The sequence below is a fragment of the Patagioenas fasciata genome, chromosome 14 (assembly GCF_037038585.1).
Source record: "Patagioenas fasciata isolate bPatFas1 chromosome 14, bPatFas1.hap1, whole genome shotgun sequence".
NCBI classification, from domain to species: Eukaryota; Metazoa; Chordata; class Aves; order Columbiformes; family Columbidae; genus Patagioenas; species Patagioenas fasciata.
In genome coordinates this window covers 5890939-5903534 of record NC_092533.1, presented here as the reverse complement: position 1 = coordinate 5903534, position 12596 = coordinate 5890939, and the positions used below count along the sequence as shown (strand labels likewise).

Here is a 12596-nt window from a genome sequence, read left to right as displayed (position 1 = left end):
TCTCCAAGAGCAGCAGGCTTTGGCATGGTGATTGTGTTTTGGTGATTGAAAGACCTCTCAGCTTCAAGCATCACAGACCACCGAATGAGCGAGCTGTAATTTTCCACAATGTAATGTTCTGTGCCATCTTATTTCTCAATCTAGTGCAGCCGAAAGAGGAAAGAGCTTTTGCCTTTCACGCACTAGCTTTCTCCAGTTAATTTCCAAACTGAGAAGGGATTGCATTGCCCTCTGGTGGGAGAAAAAAATCATAAGAGTAGGAAGGCTGCAAAACTGAAAAAAACAAAACAAAACACAAAAAGTACCCTGCTGTTCTGCAGTCTTATGGCTTGCACAGTGTTAAGATGTTTCCCAGTTTGGTAGCATCACCCTAGTCATAGATTTGGATTTATTACTCAGCCAAACAATGACCTGTCAGAGCGATAGAGTGCTCTCCTATCTCTGCCGTCGCTTCAGGAAAGAGCTTTATTTCTTGTGATTCGGTATTTGGCTCTCACACACTCCCACAGCGCTGGAAGGAGATGGTGAACAGGTGTAGGGAAGGCAGTTACTTGGCATCTAAGTGCAGCACCTTGAGATGAACACCTGCTCTTGTCGTGCGCCAATTGCATTTGAGGCAGGGTCAGCACCCTGCTCATTCTTAACATGTCACTTTCTTTGGTAGTAAATGACCCCTGCTGAACTGACCACCTCTGTGCAAGGTGGGCTGTGCTCCTGAGTCACTGCAGTGGTGACTGCAGGGGACACCTTACTGTGTGACACCAAGAACGTACCTGAAGTTGCCAGAGAACAGTCCAAAGTCTGATGGTCCCTGGAGTGTGCTGGGACAGGCGGTGGGGCGGGTGTCTCCAGAGCAGGCTGTTCTTGGCTGTCTTGGAATTGCACAGTGGATTAAGCTTTACAGTGATAGGTAAAATATACTGCTGCCATGAAGGAAACCCTTTGCTTCTCTTCTGAAAGGTCATCACCTGAAAGTTCTCTATTGCTGTGGTATCTGAGAGTTTCTTTTGAACAGCTTTTTTTAGCCCAAAAAACAGAAAAATAGTGGTAAGAAAGACTATTGTAAGCGGAAGCTTTCCAGAAGGGAGTACTGCAGATCCCATTCCTAGATGGGTATAAAAGATGCAATAAGAAGGATTTAAGAAAGCGGCTTTTTGTCAGGGACCTTTCAATGTCCAGTGGTATTTACCAGCATCATTTTCTGACTAGCTTCTTTGCAGAAGAGGAAAAAAAGGGGGGGAGGTTGGAACCACACAACAACTTTTGATTAATGTTGTTTTTCTTAGCCACAAGGAACTAGATATAATGGCCAAGTGCCAGGATTCTGTTTTGACCTCAACTGAAAATATCTTTCTAAAAGTCCCTTGGAACTGGAGAATAATAAAAATAATCTTTGTCCTAAAGCTGGAGAGAAAGAGTGGATGTGAATGAAAATCCGTTCTGAGCAAAAACATGAGAGCTGTTCTGAATGCTAACGTCGGTAGTTTGTGCAGAGGGTTCTGACGTGTTTTTCTGGCACGTTTTCACATGCGGCTGTTACCCACACAGAACTTGAAGCGTGTGGCCGAGGTGTGGATGGATGAATACGCAGAGTACATATACCAGCGCAGACCGGAGTACCGGCATCTTTCTGCAGGGGACGTCACAGCTCAGAAGGAACTTCGCAACAACCTCAACTGCAAGAGCTTCAAGTGGTTCATGAACGAAGTCGCCTGGGACTTGCCGAAGTTTTACCCACCAGTGGAGCCTCCGGCAGCTGCCTGGGGAGAGGCAAGTTTGTGCTCGAAATCTGCCGTGGGCAAACAGACTGCGGTTTGGTTTTTTAAAGTTGGTTTGCTGTAAGTAAGGTGGGAAAACAGAGTTTAAAGATCCTGTTTGATATGTTTCAGAACACCTCTACCATTATATTGGCCTGATAAAAGGCGCCCACTAGGCAGACGTTGTGAAGTTAGTAGAAGGCAGAACATGCCAGCAGGGAGGACTAGGGAGAGGTGGCAGCTGAGCAGTAGTAGAAATCTTGTCTTTCCAAAGGGCTACACAACTGTGGTGAGCTACTCTGCTCCTTAGCTTTTCCATATGAAAGCCAGGAAAACCATCCCTTGTTTTGAAGTCAGCTGTGTTCTGGGAGAAGAATCGCTCCAGGGCGAAGCCGTGGATTGTTACACACAACAACATAGTGGGTTCTGCGGCCCTGTAGCTAATGGGTTTTTCTGTGTCCTGGAGGTTGTTGTACAGCTGCTGATGGTTCCCATGTTCTTTCCTGGCTGTTGTCTACCAGCTGAGATGCATAGTTTAGTGAGGAATTGTAAAATTGTTTTCAAACGTATAGTGCTGTTACTTGAGGCAGTTTAAGTCTTCTTTTCTGTCACTTGGTAAGGGTAGGAGATTCAGCGACTAATTTACTATTTCAGATACGCAATGTAGGAACTGGACTGTGTGTGGATACTAAGCATGGCGCCCTGGGATCCCCACTGAGGCTGGAAAACTGTGTGAAGGACAGAGGAGAGGCAGCGTGGAACAACGTGCAGGTAACTGTCCCTCGGTAGATCATTGGCCCCTGAATAAATCCGCAGAGGGAGAAGTTATAAGCACAACAGTTTGAGAAGGAAGGCCGCTGCACAACTCTGTCAGGTGAACAGAGGGTGCTGTGCACCGCAAGGCTCGTGTGCTAATTACATTTGATGGGCTTGTAGCAGGATGTGGCTTGTGCTCGTAACGAGGTCTGGAGCCTTGCAGGCTTGGTGCTGAGCTTTTACCTCCTCTTTGAAGTTCTCAGAGCAACAAAAGAAAGCAGAAGAAAACAATGTGCCAAAATAATAAAAGAAACCAGTAACAAGGCAGCTGTAATATGTAACAAAGTGAATATTAACTTCAAAGGTTGTGCTGAAAGAAGTGATGGAGGAACATCATGCATATTAATGAACCTGCAGGAGCATTCAATAACCGCTTACTATCATCCCTGTGACAGGAGGCAAATGCATTATAAACACCCAGCTATTGCTGGAGAGAGATGAAACCGGCCAGGCTATAAATTCACCTTCTCAACATATAAGGTGCCAGAAATGACAGCTTTATTGTAACAGAAGGGAGGGAAATATTAGTTTGTCTAAACTGTAGCAGCTGAGCTGAGAAAAGATCAAGAAAACAATGCCTCTATTACAGAGCCATGCATAACTCTTCAGGGGAATGGCTTCAGTGGTAGGAGACAGAAGGCTGTTGCATATCAATTTTGATGCATGAAAACTAGAAACAAAACCAATTTACTCAGGCACAGTCCAAAACTAAGCCTTTGTTGCATCAGGAGGATCTTGAACAATTAGTGTTGGCTTTACGTTTAGAAGGAGAATGCGTTTTGAACTTCTATGTATCATTGAGCCTAAACGATTGCAGTAATTTCTCTCGCAAGAGAAGTTTAAAAGAGAGACAGGAACAAAGTAGCTTCTTTGTGCAAAAGTTTTTGGCCATGCTACTTCAAATAGTAGCACCCTGCTTGTTACTGGTCTTCCTTACTGTTCCATGAGATCTCTCTGGAGAGAGGACCATTCCTCCCCCTGGGTCCAAAAGGAGTCCCCAGAACAGCCCTTCCCTTTGGGGACTGAGAGGCACATGTGGTGGCTGTAGCCCTGCAGAACCACGCCGGCTAGTGCTGGTCACAGAGGACACTTGCAACCTTGCCAGAGAGGCTGTTCTTGTCAAAGCAGAAAGCAAAAGCTGGACATAAGTGCCTGCCTTTAAACCAGTTTGTGTTCTGTGAGATTTGGTCCTACGGTGCTTAAAACATGTCATAGGCCAAGCTCTGATCATCAGGTTGACAATGCAGCTGGACCACACAACGGTCTCAAGCTGTGGCCGAAACCAAATGCCAAGAGGGCAGGGCAAGGAGCAGAGCATGTGTGTGGTGGTAGTTCCTCCAACTTTTCTACCGTAGTCCAACCCGGTGGCTCAGGGTTTCCAGGCCACATGTGCTCACATCTGGTGGTGTTGTGGTTTAACCCCAACCGGAACCTAAGCACCACGCAGCCGATTGCTCCGTCCCCGTGGGACGAGGGAATCAGAATAGTAAAAGTGAGAAAACTTGTGGGCTGGGATAAGAACAGTTTAACAGGTAAAGCAAAAGCTGTGTGCACAAGCAAAGCAAACCAAGGGATTCATTCACCACTTCCCACGGGCAGGCAAGTGTTCAACCATCCCCAGGAGAGCCAGGCTCCATCACATAAAGGTTGCTTTGGAGGATGAACACCATCACTCTGAATGTCCCCCTGTTCCTCCTTCTTCCCCCAAAATATATACTGAGCATGACATCATGTGATACAGAGCATCCCTTTGGCCAGTTTGGGTCTGCTGTCCCGGCTGTGGCTGCTCCCAGCTTTTTGTGCACTCCCAGCCTTCCCAATGGCAGGGGCCATGTGAGGAGCTGCAAGGTCCTTCACTACTACTAAGCAATAACTAAAACATCAGTGTGTTATCAACATTATTTTCATTCTAGATCAAAAACACAGCGCTCTACCAGCTAGAAGGAAGAAAATTAACTCTATCCCAGCTGAAACCAGGACAGATGGCTTTCATCAAGGCCACAGCATTGTCAGGCATAGGTTGTGCGTGGTTACTAGAGCTAAAATCCTTTCTATTTTTTTTGTAGTATCCTTCCCTTCATTTCACCTGAAAGTACTGAGAAATCACTGCAGGGTCAGTAGGAGGGAGCTCCAAGAAGCATTTCCCCCATGTTTGTCCTTCTGACAAACATGAGTGAGTGGGGTGGGGAGCTGTGGGCTCCTGTCCCAGAGGTGTGGGACAGACTCTTCCCAAGGTGGCTGCAGGTGGACCCATGTGATTACCACTGGCGTTAACTCAGAGCTCCTGTAGCACTCTGCCTTTTTTGCTACCTGTGAAGTGCTGTAATTGGTCAGCTGCTCATTTAATCCACGATGTGTGTCTGCATTGCAGAGACATTCACAGCTGCTATCAGTACCTGAGATAACCAGCACGGCTGTTTGCAGCAGCACACTCATTTAGTGGTGCAGCAATCCATGGAGTAGCTGGTACAGGCTCCCCTGGTCAGCAGTCACTGTCCCCAGAGGTTTTTCTCTAGAAGATGTCATTTCCGTGAAGCCATCCCCACCCTGTGGGCAAAGAAGGGAACGTTGTTCTGCTGGTGAAAGCACCATGTGTGGTGTCAGCCATCCTGAGTGTCCTGTTTGTCCTGGCAGGTGTTCACGTTCAGCTGGAGAGAAGACATCCGTCCTGGGGATCCTCAGCATACCAAGAAGTTTTGTTTTGATGCCATTTCCCACAGCAGTCCTGTGACCCTCTATGACTGTCACGGAATGAAGGGGAACCAGCTCTGGAGATACCGAAAAGTGAGTCTGCGTGTGTGTGCATGCACGTGCGTGTGCTCGTTTAAGGTGCCAAACTGCCTGTAGGCATTCAAGTTTCCTTAAAATGTCACCGCTCACGTTTTATTCCTCTGTTCATGTAGCGGTGCTAGGAGAATCCGCAGGCAGTCTGTTGTCATTGTGCCGTTAATTGCTCTTCCACTGGTTAGAAATGGTGACGACTGCTTCTCCAGGGCTTGCTAAGCAGAAGGACACTCTCCTTGCGGCTCTGTCCGCAGCTGGCACTGAGATGATGCCACACGTTTGCAAAACCTGTTTGCAGAAAGGTGTGGTGTGTCTATTGGTTTGTTCTAAGCACTAGAAGTTATGCCCGAAGTAGATAAGGATTTATTTATCCTCCTCCTAAGCTATCCTTCTGTGGGCAACAGGAAGTAAATTCTTGACTAAATGTCTTGTCCAAGTCCCTGCAATCTGCATGCAGGTGCTGTGGAGTGACTGCAGCAGGATGAGAGCCTGGTGGCTGGAGAACCTGGGTTTAGATGTAGTTTTCCAGCTTCCCCGTGCAGATGGGAGGATTGGGCTGGGTTCTGTTGCAAGGGGTGGGAATGGACCCTGCTACTTGCCAACCAGTGAATTGTGGAACAACTTCACACACATCCCAGTGACAAAACAGCTTGCTTTGTTTTTTAAGACTTCTCTCTGTTGGTTTTAGAACAGCTTTGCTTCTCTGCTTAGCAACCTCACGTCAAATTTCTCTTCTCCAGGACAAGACTCTCTTCCACCCAGTAAGCAGCAGCTGTATGGACTGCAGTGAGAGTGACCGAAAGATCTTTATGAACAGCTGCAATCCTTCATCTCCAACACAGCAGTGGATATTTGAACATACAAACTCAACCGTCTTGGAAAAATTTAACAGAAATCTTGATCTTTAAAAGACTGAGAAAACATATATATTTTACAATTATAGTTTTTACTGGGGAGGGTTACAAAAAATTTTTTTAAGAATACTTTTTTTTAAACAGTTAATGAAGGTAAAAGGGAGAATCTCAGGAGAAGGTTACCTAGCAGGCCAGTCTTTATTGTGAAGATGCTGCATCCTTCTCTTCTGAGGATGGTGAAATTTCAAAGGCTTTGCCAGAGCCACTTCTGTGCTGAGACTGGAGCAGAAACTCTGTTTTTAGAGGAGTCTGAATGTGATTCAAACTGCTTTTTGCTTTTGTTTTTTTTTTCCCACTGTTGTGTTTCCCACCTGGGTCCGATGTTAAATGATTTTCGTATCCAGGAGCCTCCAGGACCTTCTGTAGCTGCTATATCACCCGCTGAAGTGTTCCCACATATGTGTTTTATCTCCCAAAGTCCACATAAGTAAAATCTTGAACATGAGTTTTAGTCCTTTGATAAAAAAAAAGCCATCAAAATGTAAAATGAAGTGGATTTTTTTTTTTTGCCCTAAATCAAGATGTATTTCAAACAGATTGAATATTATTACTTTCCAAATCGTAGCTCTGATAAAGGAATGAGCTCTAGTGGAAGTGCAGCCAAGTGTTGGGAATATCACTGTAGCTGTTAGTGATGAGAAATCTGAGTTTCTGGTCCCTTCACTTTATGGTCAGTTTGTCGCTCACTGTTGACTCTTCAAGGTGAAAGGTGAGCAGAGGGTTTTTAACTAAGCAAGGCTCTTATGGGTGAAGATTTTTGCCAAGAGCCTTTGGATATCAGGTTCTAAATTGACCTCTTATTCAGAATCTTTTTAACACAGACACCTCTAGGGTTTCTCAGAGTTAAATCTGCTACATGAAGGCAACTTCCATTTTTTCCTTTAGAGTTTTAAAGGCTAACTTAATTTACAGTTGGTGTGAGCAGATTAATTCAGGATAATTAAGTCAGGGTTGAGATTAGCCATTGGTCTTTACCCGTTAGTCCATCAGTCTGTAGCTTGTTGCGGTCACGAGTCCTGTGGTCAGTAGTGTTCTAGGCTTGTGGGAATGTGCTGTTAATCTCTCCTTTTTTCCCCAACATCCACAGCACTGTACAGTTTACTGTGACTGGAAATCTGTCTACTTAGGCACAAATGTGGGATTGATGGGCCCATTTCACTGGTGCCCTGTCCCTTGTGTAGTCAGTTAGCAATGCCGAGGTATTACCCTTCTGGTTTGGCTGCAGGATCTGCCAGACGCTGAACCAGAGCTGTATCTGAAAAAAGGTACTGCCACTGAAGAATGAATGGAGGGCCCTTGGTTTTGAATCTATCTGAGCAAGTGTCTAAAAAAGAAAACCCACACTGGTTTAAAATGAAGTTGTTGCAAAAACAGATTTACTAGTTCATCTGACTTAGTCTTAAGGTGAAGGCAGCAGTGGCATTTTTTAGTAAAAGCTGTGAATGATGGTGCAGTTAACCATTTGCAAAGATCCTGCGTAAATCAGTAAAACTGGTCTTTTTTGGCGATTGCCCAGTTCCGCGGTTTGTCCCATTGCCCATGCAGGAGTGTTGCAGGAGTAGGTGGAGTGCAGGCAGCTCTGGGGTGCCAGGCTGAAACACTCTGGGGGGAGCAGGACCCCCCTCTGGTGAGAGCTGGAGCTGTTCAGCCTGGAGAAGAGAAGCTGAGAGGGGATCTTATCAATGCTTACAAGTGTCTCAAGGGTGTGTGTCAAGAGGATGGACCAGGCTCTTTTCAGTGGTGCCCAACGACAGGATGAGGGGCAATGGGCACAGACTGAAGCACAGGAGGTTCCATCTGAATATGAGGAGAAACTTCTTTCCTTTGAGGGTGCCAAAGCCCTGGACCAGGCTGCCCATAGAGGTTGTGGAATCTCCTTCTCTGGAGACATTCAAACCCACCTGGACACATTCCTGTGAGATCTGCTTTGGTGAACCTGCTTTAGCAGGTGGGTTGGACTGGATGATCTCCAGAGGTCCCTTCCCACCCCAGCCACTCTGTGATTCCATGACTCTGGTGTTTTTGAGGATGTGTAGGGCTGTGTCTGTAAACCAGGAGCAGACTGGGACATGACCTCTCAGGTCTGATGTACTGACTATGAAGTTCAAAATCGTTTGCAAGTCGCTCATCCCCACAGCTCAGGCCATGCCTGACCATTTCTGCCAACTTACCTGGCCCATGCAGTCACGAAGCAGAGGAAACACGAGTGCTGTGTTGCAGCTGGGAACCAGGCTTCCCAAATATGTTTGGTGTCTAATATTTTGGGAGTGAAGAAAGAGGAAAAAAAGCTATAGGCTTTGCTTGTGACAGTTTTGCAGCACTATTGCTACAGAAGTGAGACCAGCGTCAAACAGAGTTGACATTTTATGTTCTCTGTACCTACAATATGTCTGTCATTAGGATCCCTTTTCATTCCTATGGGAGGCAGAGCCACCTTCCAGTGTTTTGTGTCTGGCTGTTGCTTTCCTTAAGTTATTAATGCTCTCATTAGCCTAGTAGTGCTGACAGTGGATTGCTTGATGGCCTGACCAGATGTCTTTATGAATGTTTTAATACCTGTGGAACAAGAAGCTGTTTGTCCATGAACAGTGCTAGTTTTGTACAATTGGGACACAATCAACAAATGATATAAATGGACTGTAGGTTGTTCTGCTTGCAGCTTGCAACTTTGTGTGTCTTAGTTTTCTAATGAGAGGATTAACTTCCGTTTCTAAAATGCATGGCTTGCTTTGTACTTGGGCTCACCTTGTGAAGAGAGCCCTCGCTGCTCGGCTTGCTGGACGCTTGCTTCAGAGAGAACCGCAGTAACGAACAGGTCTTTTACCACTTAGTGATCTTAATTTGGAGAGAATGGACGACTCTTAGCAGTTTGTACCAAAAGATAGGTAACGGTTGAGGCGATTCCTGTTTGACAACCAACCACCAGTACATGGAAGCTGGAGTTTTAGTGTGAGTGGTCCTACTGGATCCTTCTCAGTATGGTTGATCTGATCTGTTTTCTGAAGGTCTGGGATCTGAGTGTGGTAAGTGCCCCACAAATTCTGTACACTTCTGACTGGCTCACTGGGCCTTGAGCTATTAGTTTATTTGCATCAATCATACTTTTCAATACCCTAGAGGCTTTGCTGACTAATGAGAAGACTTAATATAGCCAACCATCCACTGATTGAGAAATAGAAGCTGTATTTCATCATCTACATCTTTAATTGAGCCTTTGCTGCGCAATTTGGTTAATTATTCCAATTACTTTTGGTTATTTGTAAGCAAAATTGCTAAAGCATGAATACATAAGCAAATCTTCACATCTGCATGCAAGTCAAGACTGGAGATTAAATACCAGCGATTATCTAATGCAAAATAAATGTTTTCATATTTTTCCCCAAGAATATTCAAACCACCCTTCTCTCTGTGGCTGCATCAATTCTGCTGCTTATAAGTATTAGAATCCCAGACAACAGGGGGATCCCTGGACGTGTGTTATGTGGCAAAATAATACTTTGATTTGCTCGTGAAGCTGTTGTTAATTTATACTGGTGCTAATTTCTAAGGCCTACAGACAGAGTAATAGGTTTGGGGCTCTTCCCTGCTCGTGGTGTCTTTTTTTCATGCCTGGGAAATTAACTTTATTTTCCACACCACAAGAGAAGCGCGGTGAGCCTTACTGAAGGGGGAGTACAGCATCATTAAAATAAAGACGTGCCTTTTTAAATGTAAATGTACAGCAAATGCTTAAACTTGAACCATTTCCTAGTGCCTTGCTGGACAAGAGAGAAGAGGAGAAGGGGTTGGGAGATAAGGATTTGAGAGGAAGCTTGACTTGTGCAGTGTTAGTGTGTGTTTCTTAAAATGTCTAAGTACAAAATTTGTGTGAACAGCTAATTCAGAAGCTCCTGGGTTTCCCGTGTTAAATCAACAGTGTTAATGGCTCTGGGAGGGTGTGTCACTCAAAGGCTGGCAGGTTCCTCCTGGTCCTGTGTAGCAACTAAAGCTGGATCAGAGGATGTCTCTGTCTCCTGTTGCGCGTTTCACCTCATGGTGAAGGCTCCTGCATTTCACTGGCATGCAAGATCCTGCATTTTGCTTTCTAAGTATCCAAATCAGAAATCACAAATAGTCCCAAAGGGATATAAAATCTGCAGCAGCAGTGTCTTGCAGAAAGTCGATGTCTTCCATCACTGGGAAACTACTAAAGGATATGTTCAAATTTCTCATACAGAAGTAGCAAGAAAGCGATTTTTCAGCTCAACTTCAGTCCCAGTTTGTTTTACAACAGCCTGTGCACAGGGCTTTGCTTTACTGGAGAGTTCCAGTCAGCAAACTTTCCTCCTTACTGCTGCATTGAGACATCAATGTATGGAAAGTCAAGCAGGCACCACCAACAACCAGCATTGCAGAACACGGTGCTAGTGTAGGATCATCACAGTAGCTATACTGGCTTGATGTATTGAGGAGAGCAGAGGCATCTCCTACAAGTTATATTGGGCAATCATGTAACCGCTGGGTAAGAAGAGAGAAGCTTTTATTTTATATGGTCTTTCAAGATCTGGGCAGATACTTGAATGGTTTTGACTGGAGAGGACAGCTGCTGGCAGTCAGCCTGTCATGCTTTAAGTCAAAAACTCTTTGGTAAAGTCATGTCTGAAACAGTCTGGCTCTGCTAGGACAAGGGATTCAAGCATACTTTGCATCCCATGTCCACTCCCAGCTGCTGCCCTTCATGTTCCTACTCACCTGCTTGCAACAAAAGAGCCTGGTGGTGCCTCCATCAGTCCTTATCTGACAAGCAGCAACCTAGGTTTCCATTTCAACAGCCATTTAGCATGAAAAGCTTCTTAAATAGTTAGGAAACTGATGCCAAAATGGTGAGTAGGTTAACGTCAGAGTCTGGAGGGGTAGGATTAAAAGATCTTTCACAGGATGCAGAGTGAAGGGGGAGCTGGACCAGGAGTTGGGAGCACTGGGTGCTGCTCCCAGTCTACTAGTGCCCTATTACTTGATCTTGAGGAAGGCAAGTCTGCGTGCTCCAATTTCCCAGCCTGTGTAAGATTTCAAGGGCTTTATTTCTGACCTCATAAGTGTTGAGTCCATATTTAAAAAAAAAAAGCTGCAAATCCTCACCTGATTTGAATGGAGAGGAGAGATGCAGTGGGTGGAGAATGGGAAAGCTGAGATCTGAAGTTTCCATCAGCATTCAACACACAGTTATCAATTCATTTCATATTCCTTGTTAACCAGTCCAATTGATTTATTCGTGTTATAAATTTAAAGCGTAGCTGAAATAAACTCACCTCCTCCTCTGATTGTTCCTTCGTAGTGTCACGCTCTAACTTGGAGGTCTGTGTATGAAGGGAGGCAATGATAGATTATGGAAATCCTAATAAAAATCATGTCTGGTTTTTGACTCTGCCTCTGCCAGCTGAGCGTGTTCCTTTATTTGCTGCATTTGAGCTTTCTTGATGCTTCTGTATGACCCAGAAGGCTTCAATGATTCCAGCAGATGTGAGGGATTTGGGAGTTTTATATAAAGCCACTGGATCTATGTGGTCTTAAATCTACTAGTTCAACTTTAGGAAAAAAATAATCCCAATTAGTGAGCGAGCAAATGTGAACTTCAACACCAAACAAGATAAAAACTGATCAAGCGAATAGACTAAAATGTTATCCTTTATGACAACAATAACAAATAGCTTTAGCCTCTAGGGTGGAGAAGGGAATTGGTTTCAAAATGCGTTCTCCAGGATCTCGGTGATAAGGTCCAAGTTTGTCTGTTCCTGTACTGCATGCATTTTATCTGTAAAACTGGATGGTGCCTCTTGAATCAGTGTGTATTTATTTCTGTGTATATTAGGACCAACAGCCTAATATCTGGGGGTGGTAAAGGACTTGTAGCACTTTAATGTAGTAGCTTTCATAAACTGGGAATCATTGATAGAATGCCTAGTGTTTTTAAAGTTGAATGGACTTCCTTTTATAATATATTTAAAATAAATTTTTAATGTGTTTTCTGAAACTGTGTATGCAGAAATGCCTGTCCCTGCCTGTTTTGCTCCAGTGATTGATTTCCCTTCTCTCCACTTCTTGTAAGAATGAGCTTAGTTTCCCTGGTCTGGTGTTTCCCCGGCAGAGGATTCCTGCTGTGTCAGGCACTGCTCTCCTCCAGCCCCTTGGGAAACATCTTTCTCGGCTGCTCTTGAGAGGCGTTGAGTATAAATTGTGGGGTTTGCTGTGTTCATGCACAAGCAGCTGACAAGCTCACGCCTGAGCGTTGTGTTGGGCCTGTGTGGCAGGTTCAGGCTCTGGGGGCTGCAGAGAATCCTGGGGGCCA

At 44.9% G+C, this 12596-nt stretch overlaps 1 protein-coding gene across 1 annotated transcript in view; it reads left to right on the top strand.

Annotated features, from left to right (window-relative positions):
- The window catches only part of GALNT10 (polypeptide N-acetylgalactosaminyltransferase 10), an 83891-nt gene extending 71610 nt beyond the window's left edge, over positions 1-12281 (top strand). Inside the window, exons 9-12 of the mRNA XM_065848929.2 lie at positions 1549-1770; positions 2412-2528; positions 5208-5357; positions 6098-12281. Coding sequence (XP_065705001.1) covers positions 1549-1770; positions 2412-2528; positions 5208-5357; positions 6098-6265 — 657 coding nt within the window. The 3' untranslated portion in view covers positions 6266-12281. The remainder of the gene's footprint in view (positions 1-1548; positions 1771-2411; positions 2529-5207; positions 5358-6097) is intronic.
- The last annotated feature ends 315 nt before the right edge of the window (positions 12282-12596 follow it).